We start from the raw sequence: 19,988 nt of genomic DNA, 5'->3' as shown, positions 1-19,988 counted from the left end.
ATTTTTTGGCCCAATCTGGATCATGCGCGATTGCTCATTAGGCATCTGAAAAATTATCAAAGTAAAAAAAAAATTGTAGATGAGATCGATAAGAGTTCAAGTTCAAGTTCAAGTTCAAGTCCAAGTCCAAGTCCAAGTCCTTGATGCTTTAATGGGATTACATGAGGTGTAGTTTAATTGTTCGAGGATCCTTAAGAGCAGTAAATAGAGTTATGGTCACGCCCACATTAGGTTCGGTTGGAAAAATAGAGGTACCTTTCGATACCAAGATTCTTTCTGTTAAAAAGGATTCTATAATATTTGGTAAGAATGAATTAGTACCTAGTATAACCGATAAAGAAACAGAAGAAAATCTTAATATAGCAGCAAATGAATTAATAAATACAAATAATGTGGTGGCATTTCCAACCGAAACTGTTTATGGATTAGGTGGTTCAGCCTTACGTGATGAATCTGTACGAGCTATTTATTCAGCAAAAAATAGACCATCAGATAATCCATTAATAGTTCATGTATCATCTATAGATCAATTGAAAAGAAAATTATTACCTAAAGATTATAATCTCCCATCATCTTATGAAAAATTATTAGAAAAATTTTGGCCAGGACCATTAACTATTCTTTTACCTATATTTCCTGGATCACCAATTTCAAATTTAGTTACAGCTAATCAAGATACTTTTGCTGTTAGACTACCTAATCATCCTGTGGCTCGTGCATTAATTGCTATTAGTGATACACCATTAGCAGCCCCATCTGCTAATGCATCTACTCGTCCAAGTCCAACATTGGCAAGTCATGTTTATCATGATTTACAAAAGAGAATACCTTATATATTAGATGGAGGAGCATGTGAAGTAGGAGTAGAATCTACAGTTATAGATGGTTTAAGTAATCCACCTATGATATTAAGACCAGGAGGAGTCTCAGTAGAAGATATTAAACAGATTGGTGGAGATGCTTGGAAAGATGTTGTATTAGCAAAGAAAACAGCAGGTAAACTTGAACCAGTACGAACTCCTGGTATGAAATATAGACATTATTCACCTACTGCCAAAGTAATAGTATTTACAAATTGTCAAGATGGTATTGCTGCAGTTCAAAAGTATTTAAAAGATCATGAAATTAATACCTCAGAAATTAAAGTAGCATTATTAAGATCATTAAATTTCGCATCTAGTCAAACCATAGATTCTCATATACAATTAGAAAGAGATTTAGGTTCATCTAAGCTGGAAGTATCACATAATTTATTCAAACTTTTAAGAGAAGTTGATGAATTAGGCGTAGATCTCATTCTTGTAGAAGGTATTGATGAGACCAATGAAGGCTTAGCAGTAATGAATAGACTCACCAAGGCCGCATTTGAAGTAGTAGACGGCTCAACCACAAAATAAAGAGGAAGCCACTCACTACTCACTCACTCACTCACTCAAAAATTAAATATACTACTATAATTGTGATTTACATCACATCACACAAACATGCACTACTTTTACTTATACTTATACTTTATATTGCATTACTAATTGTATAATACACGCCCCCCCTCCCCTCCATGTTCATTTACATTCATTTACCTATAAATGCAAAAGCTTATCTGGTTGAGATTTAGGAGATAAGCCCTAAATAATCTTCCTGCCGCCTAACCAGTAAATGCTCTTCGGCTCTTCCTCGCATAACCTGTAAAAGCGATCTAACACGTAATTTTTCAAAAGGAAAAAATATTACCAACGGGTCGGCGTAGTGAATAATAGATAAGTATACTGGAAAATTATTAATTAGCTATTTTAAAGTAAACTGACAAATCTGAAGACCAAGCCTAATTAGGAGAGGTGTATAGGTATAAAAATGTCGGAAAATCCCTTTGAAGTAAAAGTACCTGTAGGTCGATCCAGTTCTCCCTCCATTCGATTTAGTCAAAAATCAAAAGAAGAAACAGCTTCGGAGCTTCAAACAGATATAGCTGTTGGTCTTTCTAATAGTCAAGATATTTTAAATCGAAGATCTTTACATGGTATTAATGAATTATCTAATGATGAAGAAGAAAGTATAGTTATAAAATTCTTGTCTAAATTCTATGAAGATCCATTAATTTTATTATTAATTGGATCAGCTATAATAAGTTTTTGGATGGGTAATGTAGATGATGCCATATCAATTACTTTAGCCATTGTAATTGTAGTAAGTGTTGGATTTGTTCAAGAATATAGATCTGAAAAATCATTGGAAGCTTTAAATAAATTAGTTCCAGCAGAAGCTCATTTAACTAGAAATGGTAGTACTTCAACAGTTCTTGCATCAACTTTAGTTCCAGGTGATTTAGTACATTTTACTCAAGGTGATAGAATTCCAGCTGATGTTAGATTAACTGATGCTGTTCATTTAACTATTGATGAAAGTAATTTAACTGGAGAAAATAGACCAGTTAAAAAGACTACTAACCCAATAATATATGAAACAAATGATATTCCACCTGTTACAATTAGAAATTCTATTGCTTTTATGGGAACTTTAGTAAGAGATGGTCATGGATCTGGTATAGTTGTAGCAACTGGTGCTAAAACTGAATTTGGAGCTGTATTTGAAATGATGTCTGAAATTGAAAAACCAAAAACTCCCTTACAACAAGCTATGGATAAATTAGGTAAAGATTTATCAGTATTTAGTTTTGCTGTAATTGGTGTTATTTGTTTAATTGGTATACTTCAAGGACGTTCTTGGTTAGATATGTTTCAAATTTCTGTTTCATTAGCTGTAGCTGCTATACCTGAAGGTTTACCAATTATAGTCACTGTCACTTTAGCTTTAGGAGTTTTAAGAATGGCTCGTCGTAAAGCAATTGTTAGAAGATTACCAAGTGTAGAAACTTTAGGAAGTGTTAATGTAATTTGTTCAGATAAGACTGGAACTTTAACTCAAAATCATATGACTGTTACTAAGATTTGGGCAACTGATTTTAAAGGAAGTTTTAATAGTCCATTTTTAGTAGTTGAAAAATTAGATGATAATACTTTACATCATCAATTAACTAAAAATATGCAAAAAACTTTAGAAGCAGGTAATATATGTAATAATGCCAGATATTCTCGTGAAAATGAAAAATATATTGGTAATCCAAGTGATATTGCTATTGTTGAATGTTTACCACATTTTGGTTTAGATGATATAAGAGGTACTAAACAAAGAGTTTATGAATTACCATTTTCATCTGTAAGAAAATATATGGCAATTTGTGCTCATTCTGGTGATTTAAATAAAAGTGAAACTTTTGTTAAAGGTGCAACTGAAAAAGTATTATTACTTAGTAATAGATATTTTGATGAAAATGGTGATATAAAACCTTTAACTGATGAAATAAGAAAAGAAATTGGTGAAAAATCGCATGCATTGGCTAATGATGGATTAAGAGTCTTAGCCTTTGCTAGAAATAATAAGAAATATATTAATGAAAAGGAAAATGAAGAACCATCAGAATTAATCTTTTCTGGATTAGTCGGAATGAAAGATCCTCCAAGACCAAATGTTGGAAGATCTATTGCACTTTTAATGAAAGGAGGAGTTCATGTTATTATGATTACTGGAGATTCACCTACTACAGCTATAAATATTGCTAAACAAATTGGTATGCCAATAGTTGGAGATCATTCTGTTATGACTGGTGATCAAATTGAAAATTTAAGTGAAGAACGTTTAGCAGAAGCTATTCATAATGTATCTGTATTTGCAAGAACAACTCCTGAACATAAAGTTACAATTGTTAAAGCACTTCAAAGAAGAGGAGATATTGTTGCCATGACAGGTGATGGTGTTAATGATGCTCCTGCATTAAAATTGGCAGATATTGGTATTGCTATGGGTAAAAATGGTACTGATGTTGCAAAAGAAGCAGCAGATATGGTGTTAACTGATGATGATTTTTCAACAATTTTAAATGCAATTGAAGAAGGTAAAGGAATATTTTTTAATATTCAAAATTTTATTACTTTCCAATTATCAACTTCTATAGCTGCATTAACATTAATTGCATTAGCAACATTCTTTGGTTTACCAAATCCACTTAATGCCATGCAAATTTTATGGATTAATATTTTAATGGATGGACCACCTGCACAATCATTAGGGGTTGAACCAGTAGATCATGAAGTTATGAATAGACCACCAAGAAAGAGAAATGATAAAATTTTAACTCATCAAGTTATAAAGAGAGTTTTACAATCAGCAGCTATGATTATTCTTGGAACTTTATATATATTTATCCGAGAAATGACAGATAATGAAATTACTGCAAGAGATACTACTATGACATTTACATGTTTTGTTATGTATGATATGTTCAATGCTTTATCATGTCGTCATTATTCTAAATCCATATTTGAGATTGGATTGGACAATCAAATGTTTAATTTTGCAGTAATAGGATCATTAATTGGTCAATTATGTGCTATTTACGTACCATTTTTCCAAGCTATTTTCCAAACTGAAGCATTATATTTCAGTGATTTATTGCATTTATTATTTTTAACAAGTACTGTTTTCATTGGAGATGAAATTAGAAAGTATTTGTTAAAACAGAAGTCATCAGGATCCAACGGATTTAATGTAAATTTTGGTGTATAAGCTTTTTAAATGAGGAGATCAATGACAAGAGCAAGAGTATCATCATTTATTATAATATATTAATTATAATTATAATACTACTATTATTAGAAATTTAATAAACATTGTAATATATTACATTTTACATTGTACAACCACTAGAAAGACCAAATAATATGACACGACTTTAACCAATTACAATAAAGTATACTAAATATACTAAGTATACTATTTATAAATATTATATAAAACCTGTAGATTGCCCTTTATAAAACTCAATAATATTAATACGAATTACTATATTAGTCGAACTATAAAATATTGCTGTCATTTATAAAACACAATAGGTATATGAATATGTCATATTGATAGTGGTGTGCATATCTGTGGCAGCCGTTGAAAATTATTTGATGATACCTTTTTTACGTTTTAGGCAATTGGGGCAGACGCCCCGTAAAAATTTGAAAAATCTGCTAATCTGCCAATAATGTTTTCCTTGTCATTTTGTCAATGATCAAACAATAACTTATGATCTGTAGTTATTTCAGGACTCGATTACTAATGATTGAAATGACTGTTTTAACAACATTGTTAGTCAAGAGGGTGACTCTGGTCCTTTGTTTTGACTCTCCCCTCCAAACCCCGCGCTTGAAAAGACCCTCGAGTCAAAAAAAGCGAAGGCCGCTTGAGCGAATTGTTAGACGAACTTCCGCGCGCAATTGCAATTTGACAGGTGAATTCTTCAGATGACTTAAACTGGATTAAATGTCGTTGGAATTGATTCCTATACTGGCATAACTTACCGGTTTCAATTAACATAACCATTCTAAGTAGTAATGATATAGATCACATAAATACTCTTCAAATTTCCTATTCTTTTGTCATTTCGTCTCTCACTCAATAACTAATATTCAAACTTAATTATGGTATTTAAATTTACAATTGACGATGTCGTCAACAAGCACATTCCTCCCAATAGATTAGACAGATTACCTAATATTATTGGAAGGTTCTTAGGTGCTCATAAAACTACTCCAAAACATGATTATTTGATTTGGTTAGAAATTTTCCTTGGAAGTTTCTGTGGTATTGCTTTAATTGAAGGTGTTTTTAAGAGTAATACTGCATTTACTGCTCATAATGCTCCACTTATTATTGCAAGTTATGGAGCTTCTGCTATACTTTGTTTTAATGCTTCACAAGCTCCATTGGCACAACCTAGAAATGTCTTAATTGGACATTTTATTTCTGCTTTAATTGGAATTTGCATCCAAAAGCTTTTCCTGTTAAGTGAAAGAGGTAGAGATAATTATTGGGCAAGTGGTGCTCTTAGTGTAGCAGTTGCATCTGTTGCTATGTCTATTCTTAATTGTGTTCATCCACCTGCTGGAGCTTCTGCTCTTTTACCATCTGCAGATGAATCAATAAGAGCCATGAGTTGGTGGTACTTGCCTGCTCATCTTGTTTCTAGTGTATTGATTATTTCTGTAGCTTTAATTACTGGAAATATTATAAGAAAGTATCCTGTTTACTGGTGGACTCCTGCACCAGTTGGTAAAGCAAAAGTTGAACCAGAACCAGAACCTGCTCCTGCTCCTGCTTCAGCTCCAGTTCCATCAGAGGAAGAAAATAAATTATCTTCAAGCGCAAAAGCTGAATCAATTTCATCATCAGAAGATGTAAAGGAAGGTATTACATCCGTACCAGGATTGAAATACATTCAAATATCTGGTACTGAAACCTTAGTTCCAGCCGACTATGATTTGGATGAACTTACTACTGAATGGTTAAATGAAATGAGGAATAAATTGCAATCATTAATTCCCAAAAATGATAGTCCAGTTTAATCAAATATCTTATGACTATTTTAATGACATTTACGAGATTTGTTTCATTATGAATGATATCAAATGCTCTATTAATTATATAGCTAAGTTTTATTGACTAGCTATTCGCTTTGCGTATTATCAGCTAGCTCAGTTTAACTTAGCGATGTACATTTACTTTGGATGAAGTTTTTTTATTTGTATTGACAATGCTAATCAATGTTTTCAACTAAGGTTGTTACTTTAAATGCTACTAATGCTTTTTATATTTATTACTATAAAATTTTGGTTAAAAATCAAACAAAATCAATCAATCAATTAATTAAATAATATATTTTTATAGTGTATCGTGATCCTATTTACATGGTCATAATAATCATTATCAATCGTTACTGAATTAATGTTTATAAATTTCATCCAAAGGTACAATTCCTTTAAATTCCGGTATTTCAATCTTATCATAAATGTAGGTTGCAACTTGATCTGTTGATACAATAGGTCTTACCAATTTATTTACGAAAGGTATATTTTCACCAAGAATACATTGTTTAGCATTATAATTAAATTTTAAAAATGTAGTCAATATATCTCTAGTAGTTAAACCATTGTCTTCAGGATGAGTTTGTTCATACATGACTCCTGGACGAAATAATATAGCTCTTAAACCTTGTTTACAAGATAATTCAAATTCCGCTTCTCTTTTAGTTGTTAAGTATCTTTCTGGAATTAATGGGACTTGTTGATCAGCTGATATATAGACAAAAGTAGGATTTTCCTTTTGATGTTCAACAAAAGTATCAGCCAATAATACGGCAGAATCTCGCTGGATAGCTTCATAAGTTTCGTGGTCATCTTCACCCTTTTTCATAGGATTTGAACCTCGTATACTATTGGCAAGGCTTTGAACATCATTAAGGAAATTAAAGTTAGAATTCATAGCTTTCTTATAAGATTGATCTTCAAACATTAATCCAATTGAATGAACTACAGTTCCAAATTGACCTAATTTAGAAGCATATGATGAGGAATCAAAAATATCTGCTCTCTCCCATTCTACTTTGTTAATCCATGGTTGATGAATTACTGCTTGAGGAGGTTCACCAGATCTTGAGAAGGATGTGACTTGATAACCCTTCAGAACACCAACCTCACAAATTTTCCTTCCTAAGAATCCATTACCTCCAAACACAGCAATTGATTTGGATACTGACATGATACGATGTTGTAGTGATAGTTAATCCTGAATACAACGGGGTATGAAATATGTGAAAAGTCTACTGGTTACAGTCCATGGCTTGATTTTTTTTCTACCTTTGGATTTAGTGCGGGATTACGTACAAAAAATTACATCATATGAGGAAGGAAATCCCTATTGTCAGACTACTTCCAATCAGTGACTATATATATGATAAATATTATAATATATTAAAATGCTATATATGAATACTACGGATATAAATCCCTTTATAATTTAAATTAATTAATGGTTAAATTTTTTATTGAACATAACGAACTCTTCATCTTCAACTTCTTCTAATGATGGATGCTTATGTAATTTTTGCATTCCATCAGATTCTGGAGATGTTGGAGGTGATAATTTCTCAGCTGCAACTGAAGCTGGTGGAGGAGTAGAAACTGTTACATTTGGAGTTGTTTTTTCATTTTCTGAATCTATGGATTCATTATCAGATTCTACTGGTCTTTGCATAGCTTGAGAATGAGATTGAGGTTGAGGTTGATATTGTTGTTGTGGTTTTGGTGACCTCACTGGTGATGGAGTAGAAGCAAATTCGAAAGGTGAGGTAGATTTATGGAATAAGTTTCCATTGAAAAATTGATTGAAGAATTCTTGTTGTTGTTGTAAATACTTATCATAAGCTTCTCTTTGCTGTTGAAGTTTTTCTTCCTCTCTTAACTTGGCTTCTTTCTTAGCCTTTATCATAGCTTCTTTCTTGGCTTTAATTTCAGCTTCTCTTTTAGCTTTCAATTCGGCTTCTCTTTTAGCTCTTAATTCAGCCTCTTTTCTTGCTCTTTCTTCAGCCTCTTTTCTTGCCCTCTCTTCAGCTTCTCTTCTAGCCCTCTCTTCAGCTTCTTGCCTAGCTCTTTCAGCTTCTTGTCTGGCCTTAAATTCTGCTTGGGCCTTTTGTTGAGCTTCAAATCTAGCTTGCCTTTCAGCTTGTTGTTTCCTAACTGAATCTACTTCATCAGATCTATTAACTTCTGCATTTCTATCCTGATAAAAAAAAGGAAAGCCTAATAAGGTAGCTAAATCTTCAACACTACTAGAATGACATACTTTAACTCTCTTTGGAATATTAAGGACTAAAATGTTTTCTGCCTTATACCATTCCCAGTTGATTTGATCAACTAATACATCATCTAATCTAAACTGGAAAACCTTCTTGAATTGATCTTTTGCCAGTTGCAATACAATATTAATCAATTGAGGCTGGTTTGCATAAGTATTTGGAACTTTAATAGCTTTCACTTCATAATTATTAAAATCTCCGAATTTCTTATAAACTTGAATTTGGTATGAATCTTCATTTTCTATCTTTTTAACTATTTTCGGCCTCGATTGTTCAAATTGTTGTTGTTGATGTCTTTCCTGAAGATAGTCAATTAAAGAATTGAAATCGTAATTGGATTCATCATTACCACCGTAACCTTGGAAGAATGGATTAATTGCGAACATTTGTAATAAAGTGTTAATTGTTATGTATTAGCCTTTTAGCTTGAATTGTGATATAATTAATGAAAGAACTTAATAAAAAGCAAGCTGTAATATATGAAGATTATAGTAATCCTTTTATAGTTGAAATCGGACTATCTCGCCACAACGTCACTTATTTTTATCAGGTTCCATTTTTATTTTTCGCATCCATTACATTCTTTAATGTTCCAGAATATGCTAGATCTTTACCTATTTAGGTAGAGTCGAAGGTTCGCGCACGACTTTTAGTCACTCACTATCGATTAGACAACGCCATCACTTCCATAGAATCAGATGGAAGAGCTACCGTCACTTCCTGTTTTAGTTATTCAGTAAGTTCATTATTTATGTTTGGCTTTGTACTATATTATATTATTTAACTTAGCTGAACCACGATATGGTGGTGTGAGAATGTTTAGTATCACTCTCAATCTGGGGTAAAAGAGATGAGATATTTTATTTTCTACTATTGAAGTGACCAATACATGGGTTTTTATTATTTATTAGTAGGTACTTTTCTTCCATACAAGAAAGTACGATCACTGATTAATTAGCTAGATTGAGTAGCACGCAGCACTGTAAGACGATTCTTTATATTTACTATTTTTATTATTGTTATTATTCACAAATTATTATTATCGTAAATTCTCCCATCTTTAAACAATAGGTTATTTCTCTTAATTTTGTGGAGTTCTATGCACTCCCGAAATTTATCACATTTTCTTCATTCAGCCTTGTATATCAAAAACTTTATAAAGACCGTAATTGTCTTATTTGTAGTAGCCGTATGCTATCTGACTTGTTACAATCTGTAATAATTTTTGAAGTATTGTTGTGATTTTACATTAATACTGTTACTTCTACTTGATTTCCATTTAAATTACACACAATCAAAAATGAGTACTTACAAAACTGAAGGAACTGATAACACCCACAACCGACAGTCTAAAACAATAAATGTATTGAGGTTCATACTGGGAGCGATTATATTATCTTGTATTATAATTTTCACGTCAGATCGTTGGAGCTTAAGACCATTCCTTGATCAAAATAAGAATTTATGCAGTGGACAGGTATTAACTTCAGATTTCACAAACACTGTTGCAATTGAAGGATTCAGTCTCTTAAATTCCGAGATAGCGTGGGAGACAATCGAGAAAAGAGATGTCACTGATTCAGATACTCATTCCACCTTTCTGGATTTAACTCATACAGATGGTGATGATGAGAATCCACTCCAAGTTACATCGACATTACCATCGACAGAATCAACTCCAACCCCGAGTACTTCCTTTACTCCATCTATTCCTAATAATGATGCAACGGTTGACCAAGCATCACCTTCAAGTCCAATAGTTGATCAAGTCTCATCCTCGAGTCCAGTGGATACATCTGCTCAAACTTCAAGTTCATTACCTCCTCCTTCGGCTGCTATAGAGGAGACATCAAAACCAACGACAACTTCAACAACACCTTTGGCTGATACCGAAACTGAAGTACCAGTAACAAATACTTTGACTTCCAGTCAAGGTAATGATGGACCCCAAACTTATATTGTTACTAGTACAAGTATTTCTACGATAACAAGTGCACCAACTTCAGGAGCTGGAGAAGGAGGCAGTAACAATGGTAGTGGTGGTGGAGGAGGTTTGTCGAGAAATAATAAGATTATTATTGGTGTAGTTGTAGGAGTTGGATCAGCCGTATTGATTGGAATAGGATCATTATTGTGGTATTATTATTCTAAGAAAAAGAAGAATGGATACGGTAGTGGATGGAAGTATGGAAGTAATGAAAAATATAATGATATATTGAATACCGATTTAGGAGTTAGAGACAGAGTCAATCAAGGTGCAAATTTTTAATTACAAATAAATATATATATTACAAGGACATGTTGATTAATTAATTTATTTTTAGTACTAAATTTTGTAGGTCTGTATTTAATTAACAATTCGCAGCCAATTCACAGATAACGAAAGTGGCTCAGATTTTAATCCGATACTTCAGTGTTTTAATACCTCGGAACGTACCAACCACCGAATAAAAATCACTTCGCCAGGATTAGATCTCTCTTTATCTTTATGTCACTTCACATCACAAGATTTATATATGCTGTTTCGATTGCAAATGTCATTATTGAATAATATAGTAGTTTTTTTACCTTTCATTTTGTTCTACACAGATAAATGTATACCGAGAAAGTAAATAAAGAAAAATTTAAGAGAAACTTCATAAAAGCGAAAGCTCGCAATTCAAGAAATGAATAGATTAAATTGAACAGATTAAAGATCAAGTTAAAAGGTTAGCCATTTTGTGGAGAGAGAGTGGAGAATTAAAGTCGTACCCTTTTTAACCGCATTACTAATTTACCGATATGCGTAATAAAGTTATAAGTTTACGCAGTTTATGTTTGGGATATTCTTCTAACCATTAGTAGAAAATAGGTATAATATATGTAACTGATGTATGTTATGTATGTTACACGTATGTGTTGGAAATTTAGTAGATGCTATGCGACGTGCGTATAAATACTTAAATAATACATTAAATATAATACGAATTATAATCACAAATTGCAAATTCGCTAATTTTTATAAATATCATCGTTACAGTGATTTTAATTTGAAAATTATTTACTGGCTTCTATGAAAGAAGTTGCAAAAAAATGAAAGCTGAATACACTCTGCTACATGGCACTCGATATCTAATACAACAACAACAAGATTGAATTTACACAGAATTCAAACATATTAAGGTGTGTTGATAGAACTGATCGACTTCTAGAGAGAACAATTATCATACCTTAAAATTCATTGCTAACTTAACATACTTATATATAAGGTTATTAGGCTAGTCTATAGATCGCACTCAGATCCCCGCTGAGCTCCGTCAGCGTTACGCTACGCGGAAAAAAGGGGGCAGTTCCCAGTCGTCGCTAGATCGCGCGTAGTTTATAAATAGCGATGACAGGAGTGAGCCAAGCCCAGTCCCAGGCTCAACCTTTTATAAACATAGCCTGTTTACTGAGCACATACACGCATATTAAAAACTACTATGCAACACATAACGATATTCTACAATGCTGATCTAAAACGGTAAATAAAGTAACAAAGAAATATTTTTTCGTCAATTCATTAATGTTTTGGTATCGAATTGTGACTCAACAGTCTAGAACTAATACGATATTTATTGAACAAATACACAATCAGCATCCCTTAGAATATCCATGACCTTGATAGCCATCTAGATAATTATCTATTACAACTATTAGAAAACTGTAGAAAATATTATCGATAGTTTCTAAAAAAAGATATACGGTATAATATTATTACAGTTGTATGCAGTTCTAAGCTAATTATTAAGCGAAGTTTAAAAATTTTCAAACCTACCTGTTTTAGATATTGGCCCCACTCATAACTAATTAACGAAGCAGTCTTTTCACAGAAGTCCTAGGAATAACACTAGCAATACAAGCACCACTAGAATTACTAGAATTACTAGCATTACTAGCAGTCAGCACCAGTAGTAAAAGAAAAAAAGCAAGACAAGGCTTCGAAATCTATTTGGTATTTGCATAGCTCAGTTTGTCTTTTGTACTATATCAGTCCACATTCATTTATTCAGACTACTCATCATCCATTCATTATAAAAGTTCTACAATCATTTCACTTTAATAGCTATTACCTAATACGTACAAAATTTTCACGATGAATAACGAAAAACTCTTAGAGTCACAGAAAAGTTCTACAAACTATAAACGTAACTGGATGATTCGTTCCATAATACTTGCTTCGATAATATCAGTAGCATTCATATATAATGTGTTCACTGCCAATTTCCACTTTAACCATCCTTGCCATCTTGATCATAATTCAGTTCCACATTCAGTACCACAATCAGAACAACAATCAGTATCAGTAGTACCACAATCATCAGAAATTACCTCTGCATTAATTTACTCGAATGATGATAAAGATAAAAGAGCAGTGACTGAAGGAGGCTCTGTATTTGATGGTTCAAACGCTAATACCAACGGTACATCATCATTAAGCTCATTCTTCTCCTTTAGTTCATCATCATCATCATCATCATCATCAACATTATTATTTTCATCATCAAGCTCCACCTCGCTGACTGAATTTACATTCTCACCCTCAAGTTCCACTACTACTTCATCTTCATTCCCATCTTTTTCTCCAAGTCCTTCATCCAGTTCTTCCTATGAACCTCCATCTTCATCTACAACTTCAACTCATTCTACCTCATCAACTTCATCCACACATTCAACAACATCTGAACCACCTTCTACTACATCTTCATCATCAAGCTCTTCGTTATCTACCTCTCATTTAACAACTACTTTTAGTTCAAGTGTTAGTGGTAGAGTTGTTATTGTTACAAGTACATCTGTTGTCACCAGTAGTCCAACGCCTTCTGCTTCAACAGATAATAGTAACAATGGTGGTGGTGGATTATCTAATACCAACAGAATCGTTGTCGGTGTAGTTGTTGGTGTAGGGGGTTGTATTTTAATTGGGATTATAAGTTTGTTATACTACATCAAGAGAAAGTCAAATAGTCAATATCAAGGTGGATGGACATTCTGGAAAAAGAATGAAAAAGATGAATTATTCAACGGTGAATTAGGTATTAGAGATAGAAATATCAACCAAGGTTCCAACTTTTGAATAATCTTTTAATCCCTTGAGATTCGTTTTCGAATATTCTGTACCTTTTCTTTCTGGTTATCTTTATTTACTTTATTTTTCTTTCTTTCTTTCTTTCTTACTCACTTTCTTTCTTTCCTTTGTTCTTGTTTGTTTTCCCATTACTTTACGTGATCCCCTTCAAAAAAAAAGAACTATTCGATTCATTAATAGCTGCTCTTATCGTTTATAGATTTAACATAATACCCTAATTTCTTGTGTAAGACAGTTTCTTTATACATGTAGTTTGCGTCACGTGAAAATCTTTAAAATTTTATTTTGGTGTTATACGCGTCTTTGAATTTTTCATTAAATAGTCTCAAGACTCACTAACTAGTCATAAAGTAGAGTTAAAAATCGTAACGTATTAAGTATGGTTCAGTACTCTGTATTTCAACAGATCTCTAATGATCCACAGTACACATATAAGCTTATGCAACTACCGCCAGAATTATTAACATACCTTAAGAATGACAATACGGACAATGAGTTAGTATTGAAATCTACAATCAATTCTGATCAAGTTGTTATCTGTTCAGACTCTAAGACATGGAGACTTCGACAGATGAACCATTCAAACACCGCATTGATATGTGACAATATGAATATAAATCTTAATCATAAAATTACAGATCCTTTGATTCCTGGATTGGAAGGTGAAAAGATAAATCTGTTTGAGAATCAACTAATAGGGTTTAATCTGAGTTCCTATGAATATGAATTAACTCCAATTGCCGGAAAAATTGAGATTGAAAATCTTCCTCGATATTCAGGTGATAAGTTAAGTGATGATACTCTTAATGTAGGAACTGTGAATTGGACTTTGGCTGAGATTCTTGAGAATTCTCTAATCTCAAAGCATGAATTCTTTGCTCAATGGTATGAATTAGGAGGTTGTATTGTTGATGATTATGCATACATATTAACCAACGAATACATAACTGAAATATTATACTTATTAATAACCATTCTCATACTGGAAGAGTTTAATTATAAAGATGATAAAGCAAATATTGATTCGATTGAAAAATCCGTAATAAATCAGAATCATACAATTAATAGATCAATATTGGAAACTATTATCCACAAATTTGGAGATGATATCTCCAGCACTACATTTAAACTTAATAATTCTAAAATAGCTCAATGGTTTGGTATCCAAACATTATCAAGAACATCAAGTAATTTAATAAATCCTAAAGATTTCCTTCTTCAATGGAAGTCATCACTACCTTCATTTTATAATGTATCACTTGATATGCATGATTTAAGAGGAAATTACTGTTGTCCTATCAAGGATAGAATCTTATATGTAGATCAAATTGGATTATCATCCAATTTATCTATACGATTTGTTCAATTATTTCAATTAGATAAGAGTTGGAATTATGATGACTTCATTCCCTTCATTAAAGATTTCGTGCCTCATGGTAAAAAGGTTGATTCCATTATTTTAAAGTATGCGAAGAAGAAGAAACTCACTAAGGATAAATTTTTAGTTGTTCCTCGTTAGTTCATAGATAGAAAATATCGTTTAATAAATATTTTTTTGTTCATAGATAGTATTTTTGCTTATAGACAATAAATAAAATATATGTAGAGGCATATGATTCATAGTCATGGTGACTCAGGAACTTGTAGCGCACTAAATTGCGACTCGCAACCGAATCTGGGATTAAGTAGAGGAAAAATTTTAGGCGATCTTTTTGGTACCAGTATTGACATATTTGCTAAATAAATATTACCGAAAAGGTGGTTAATATAGTTGGTGGAGAATAGAGATGGATAATCTGACATTTGTGATATCCTTAATTGTATGTGTTAATTAGTGGTTGATTATAGGTGATTTTTCAGTAATTATATTTTTTTTTTGAATTTTTACTAACTTTGACTTATAGAGTGGAGGTTGTGCTGGAACTTCAACCGATCTTGCATTTTTCCCAATTGATACCTTGAAGACAAGATTACAAGCACAAGGAGGATTCTTTAAGAATGGAGGTTGGAGCGGAATCTATAAAGGGTTAGGATCTTGTGTGGTTGCATCTGCTCCATCAGCTTCATTATTCTTCATTACTTATGATTCAATGAAAATATATACTAAACCATATGTACTGTCAACTCAAAGTCATATGATCAGTGCTTCATGTGGTGAAATTGCTGCTTGTTTAGTTAGAGTTCCAGCCGAAGTTATTAAACAAAGAACTCAAACTGGTGCTATTGGAGTCAATGGTAAATCTACTTCATTATCAAATTTCCTTTATATTATACAAAATAAATCAGGTGAAGGAGTAGTTCGTGGATTATATAGAGGATGGAATACTACTATCATGAGAGAAATACCGTTTACTGTAATTCAATTTCCATTATATGAATACTTAAAAGTAAGATGGTCACAAGCCACTGGTGGAAAAGATATCTCACTTATTAAAGGTGCTATATGTGGATCTATTGCAGGAGGTATTGCTGCTGCTGCCACTACACCATTAGATGTTATAAAAACAAGAATAATGCTTAGTAAAGAAAGAGTTGGAATATTTAAATTAGTGACTACTATGATACAACAAGAAGGTTATAGATCATTTTTAAATGGAGTAGGACCTAGAACTGCATGGATTAGTGCAGGAGGAGCTATTTTCTTAGGATGTTATGAACTTGTTCATACAACTTTAACTTCATATACTCAACAGAATCCCACATTTGCATCGTAAATAATATAATAGAATAATATAATAGAATAATATACTTACCAAAATTAATTACCTACACTTTGACATAAACTTAATAAACTTAATAAACTTATCAGATGGAACGAAAATCGGAATTAGGATCGGACTCGGTAAACGGCTCCATGGTCTCCTGCACACACCCACAAGTGCCAAAAAATTCTCCTCATTGATGATTAATGAACTGCAACAATGCGACCAAAAAGTTCAGAGCCTCAGCGAGCCTCAGACTTGGAAGAGTCAGGAAGAGTCAGTCAGTCAAAAGTTTTAAGGAGGATTATCATTTTTCTTTTTCTATTTATATTTCTATTTATTGTAATTTGGGAGGCAAGCACTTATAGAAATGTTAACTAATCAACTTAAATCATTGGCTATAAGGTCAAGTCAACGTACGGGATTATTAACAACTGGAACTAGAATTATTAGTCGTCAACTTTCAAGATCAGGTACTTCTAAATTAGCAACTAATACAACTTCAGGTGAACTTCATGTATCAACTCCCATTGATCCTCCAACCGTTCGCCCTCCTGAAGGTTCATCAATTTCTTTAAAGAATGCTAATCGTGATGACTCTAAATTTGGTACAAGACCAATTTATTTAGATGTTCAAGCAACAACTCCAACAGATCCAAGAGTTTTAGATAAAATGTTGGAATTTTATACAGGATTATATGGTAATCCACATTCTTCAACTCATGCTTATGGTTGGGAAACTGATAAAGCAGTTGAAAAGGCTCGTGGTTATATTGCTGATGTTATTGGAGCTGATCCAAAGGAAATTATTTTTACATCGGGTGCAACTGAATCAAATAATATGGCTGTTAAAGGTGTACCTAGATTTTATAAAAAGACTAAGAAACATATTATTACAACTCAAACTGAACATAAATGTGTTTTAGATTCTGCTAGACATATGCAAGATGAAGGATTTGATGTTACTTATTTACCAGTTAATTCTCAAGGTTTAATCAATTTAGATGATTTAAAAAATGCTATTCGTAAAGATACTATTTTAGTATCTATTATGGCTGTTAATAATGAAATTGGAGTTATTCAACCATTAAAAGAAATTGGAAAACTTTGTAGAGAAAATAAAATCTTTTTCCATACTGATGCAGCTCAAGCTTTTGGTAAAATAAAGATTGATGTTAATGAAATGAATATAGATTTATTATCTATTTCATCTCATAAAATTTATGGACCAAAGGGAATTGGAGCTTGTTATATAAGAAGACGTCCAAGAGTTAGATTAGATCCAATAATTACTGGTGGTGGTCAAGAAAGAGGTTTAAGATCAGGTACTTTAGCTCCACCATTAGTTGCTGGATTTGGTGAAGCTGCTAGACTTATTAAAGAAGATATGGAATATGATCAAAAATATATTCATAAACTTTCTGAAAAATTAAAGAATGGTTTATTATCAATTCCTTCTACTCAATTAAATGGATCAGTTGATCCAAATTCTCAATATCCTGGTTGTGTTAATGTTTCTTTTGCATATATTGAAGGTGAATCATTATTAATGGCTTTAAAGGATATTGCGTTATCTTCAGGTTCAGCTTGTACTTCAGCATCTTTAGAACCTTCATATGTTTTACATGCTTTAGGAGCAGATGATGCTTTAGCTCATTCTTCAATTAGATTTGGTATTGGTAGATTTACAACTGAACAAGAGATCGATTACGTAATCAAGGCCATTCATGAAAGAGTTGACTTTTTAAGAAAAATGTCTCCATTATGGGAAATGGTTCAAGAAGGAATTGATTTAGATTCTATTGAATGGAGTGGTCATTAGAGTCAATGGTTAATAGGAGTTATAGGTGGTACTTTGTATGAGTTTTTACAATTGAAATTGAAATTGAAATTGAAATTGAAATTGTGTTTCTTTCTTTCTTTCTTTCTTTCTTTGTTTGTTTCCTTTATTTATTATCATTATCTTAACTGTGTCGAATTAATATGATAACTTTCTCTTCATCTGTAAGTAGTTCTTTCAAATATAAATTTATTGTACTGGAGCCTTTCTTTTTTTCAGCCATGCGCGCTAGCAGTCAGCGTAGTGTAGTGTCATTACGACATCCCCGTTGCCGGCATGCTGTCTAGCGGTGGTCGCACCGGCCATGCGAGTGGGTTGACCGACCTGAAAAATTTCGAATCAGTCATTTTACAATTTATTCATTATTCTTTAGGAATTACTTAAAACAACTTATAGAGAAACAAACAAACAAACAAACAAAGAAAGAAAATGTCAGTGACTACTAAGACTATCACTATTTTACCCGGTGACCATGTTGGTACTGAAATTGTTAATGAAGCCATTAAAGTTTTAAAGGCTATTGAAGATAATACCCCACATCAAAAGATTAAATTTGAATTTAAACATCATTTAATTGGAGGAGCAGCTATTGATGCTACAGGAGTTCCATTACCTGATGAATCTCTTGAAGCTGCTAAAAGTTCTGATGCAGTTTTATTAGGAGCTGTTGGAGGTCCAAAATGGGGGACAGGAACTGTTAGACCTGAACAAGGATTATTAAAAATTAGAAAAGAATTAAATTTATATGCTAATTTAAGACCATGTAATTTTGCTTCTGATGCATTATTAGAATTATCTCCTTTAAAGGCTGAAGTTGTTAAAGGAACAAATTTTACTGTTGTTCGAGAATTAGTTGGAGGTATATATTTTGGTCAAAGACAAGAACAAGATGAATCAGATGATAAAGAAACTGCTTGGGATACTGAACAATATACTGTAGCAGAAGTATCAAGAATTACTCGTATGGCAGCCTTTATGGCTTTACAACATAATCCACCTTTACCAATCTGGTCATTGGATAAAGCAAATGTTTTAGCTTCATCAAGATTATGGAGAAAAACTGTTGATAAAGTAATTAGTCAAGAATTTCCAACTTTAACAGTTCAACATCAATTAATTGATTCTGCTGCTATGATTTTAGTTCAATCTCCAAGTAAATTAAATGGTATAGTAATTACTTCTAATATGTTTGGAGATATTATTTCTGATGAAGCTTCAGTAATTCCTGGTTCTTTAGGTCTTTTACCTTCAGCTTCTTTATCATCTTTACCAGATACTAATAAAGCTTTTGGATTATATGAACCATGTCATGGTTCAGCCCCCGATTTACCTGCTAATAAAGTAAATCCAATTGCCACTATTTTATCAGTTGCAATGATGTTAAGATTATCATTAGATTCTCTTAAAGAAGCTGATGCTTTAGAAGAAGCTGTTCGTCAAGTATTAGATTCTGGTATTAGAACGGCGGATTTACGTGGTACAAGTTCTACTCAAGAAGTTGGAGCTGCTGTTGTAGAAGCTGTCATTAAGATTTTAAAGAAATCTGCTTAAATCATCATATACATTCTTATATATATATATCTTTTTAATGTATTACGTTATTAA

The 19,988-nt window shown here is 32.3% G+C and overlaps 11 protein-coding genes across 11 annotated transcripts; 9 read left to right on the top strand and 2 right to left on the bottom strand. All coding sequences in view use genetic code 12, as the record gives it.

The window, feature by feature from the left end:
- The first annotated feature begins 15 nt into the window (after nt 1-15).
- Nucleotides 16-1,559, top strand: RJT21DRAFT_120709 (threonylcarbamoyladenylate synthase). The gene has a single exon (XM_064881819.1). The coding sequence runs from the start codon at nt 162-164 to the stop codon at nt 1,395-1,397; it is 1,236 nt and encodes a 411-aa protein (XP_064738900.1). The 5' UTR covers nt 16-161; the 3' UTR covers nt 1,398-1,559.
- A 65-nt stretch (nt 1,560-1,624) lies between these two features.
- Nucleotides 1,625-4,874, top strand: PMR1 (Ca(2+)/Mn(2+)-transporting P-type ATPase). Its single transcript, XM_064884326.1, has one exon. The coding sequence runs from the start codon at nt 1,852-1,854 to the stop codon at nt 4,618-4,620; it is 2,769 nt and encodes a 922-aa protein (XP_064738899.1). The 5' UTR covers nt 1,625-1,851; the 3' UTR covers nt 4,621-4,874.
- Nucleotides 4,875-5,435: 561 nt separating this feature from the next.
- RJT21DRAFT_36863 (uncharacterized protein) lies at nt 5,436-6,858 on the top strand. The gene has a single exon (XM_064884330.1). The coding sequence runs from the start codon at nt 5,523-5,525 to the stop codon at nt 6,444-6,446; it is 924 nt and encodes a 307-aa protein (XP_064738898.1). The 5' UTR covers nt 5,436-5,522; the 3' UTR covers nt 6,447-6,858.
- Nucleotides 6,635-7,791, bottom strand: RJT21DRAFT_36761 (ubiquinone biosynthesis protein). Its single transcript, XM_064884327.1, has one exon. It carries the CDS (start codon nt 7,636-7,638, stop codon nt 6,823-6,825), a length of 816 nt encoding a protein of 271 aa, XP_064738897.1. The 5' UTR covers nt 7,639-7,791; the 3' UTR covers nt 6,635-6,822.
- Nucleotides 7,792-7,905: 114 nt separating this feature from the next.
- On the bottom strand, nt 7,906-9,192 carry RJT21DRAFT_126794 (uncharacterized protein; the record flags this gene model as incomplete). Its single annotated transcript, XM_064882876.1, has 1 exon — nt 7,906-9,192. Exon 1 carries the CDS (start codon nt 9,118-9,120, stop codon nt 7,906-7,908), a length of 1,215 nt encoding a protein of 404 aa, XP_064738896.1. The 5' UTR covers nt 9,121-9,192.
- Nucleotides 9,193-10,034: 842 nt separating this feature from the next.
- On the top strand, nt 10,035-11,003 carry RJT21DRAFT_1569 (uncharacterized protein; the record flags this gene model as incomplete). Its single annotated transcript, XM_064883493.1, has 1 exon — nt 10,035-11,003. One exon carries the CDS (start codon nt 10,035-10,037, stop codon nt 11,001-11,003), a length of 969 nt encoding a protein of 322 aa, XP_064738895.1.
- Nucleotides 11,004-12,848: 1,845 nt separating this feature from the next.
- On the top strand, nt 12,849-13,829 carry DFI1 (Dfi1p; the record flags this gene model as incomplete). Its single annotated transcript, XM_064880235.1, has 1 exon — nt 12,849-13,829. One exon carries the CDS (start codon nt 12,849-12,851, stop codon nt 13,827-13,829), a length of 981 nt encoding a protein of 326 aa, XP_064738894.1.
- A 344-nt stretch (nt 13,830-14,173) lies between these two features.
- DCC1 (Dcc1p) lies at nt 14,174-15,451 on the top strand. The gene has a single exon (XM_064881818.1). The coding sequence runs from the start codon at nt 14,221-14,223 to the stop codon at nt 15,358-15,360; it is 1,140 nt and encodes a 379-aa protein (XP_064738893.1). The 5' UTR covers nt 14,174-14,220; the 3' UTR covers nt 15,361-15,451.
- Nucleotides 15,452-15,494: 43 nt separating this feature from the next.
- On the top strand, nt 15,495-16,734 carry RJT21DRAFT_36753 (uncharacterized protein). Its single transcript, XM_064884325.1, has 2 exons — nt 15,495-15,661; nt 15,746-16,734. The coding sequence occupies exons 1-2, from the start codon at nt 15,629-15,631 to the stop codon at nt 16,553-16,555; spliced, it is 843 nt and encodes a 280-aa protein (XP_064738892.1). The 5' UTR covers nt 15,495-15,628; the 3' UTR covers nt 16,556-16,734.
- On the top strand, nt 16,735-18,436 carry SPL1 (Spl1p). The gene has a single exon (XM_064884323.1). The coding sequence runs from the start codon at nt 16,914-16,916 to the stop codon at nt 18,363-18,365; it is 1,452 nt and encodes a 483-aa protein (XP_064738891.1). The 5' UTR covers nt 16,735-16,913; the 3' UTR covers nt 18,366-18,436.
- Nucleotides 18,437-18,627: 191 nt separating this feature from the next.
- On the top strand, nt 18,628-19,973 carry LEU2 (3-isopropylmalate dehydrogenase). Its single transcript, XM_064884321.1, has one exon. The coding sequence runs from the start codon at nt 18,813-18,815 to the stop codon at nt 19,932-19,934; it is 1,122 nt and encodes a 373-aa protein (XP_064738890.1). The 5' UTR covers nt 18,628-18,812; the 3' UTR covers nt 19,935-19,973.
- Nucleotides 19,974-19,988: the final 15 nt, after the last annotated feature.

This window comes from Scheffersomyces amazonensis (assembly GCF_036850825.1).
Source record: "Scheffersomyces amazonensis strain UFMG-HMD-26.3 chromosome Unknown RJT21scaffold_3, whole genome shotgun sequence".
Classification (NCBI taxonomy): domain Eukaryota; kingdom Fungi; phylum Ascomycota; class Pichiomycetes; order Serinales; family Debaryomycetaceae; genus Scheffersomyces; species Scheffersomyces amazonensis.
Note: the sequence above shows the minus strand (reverse complement) of the source record. Positions and strands in the feature narration are given on the sequence as shown.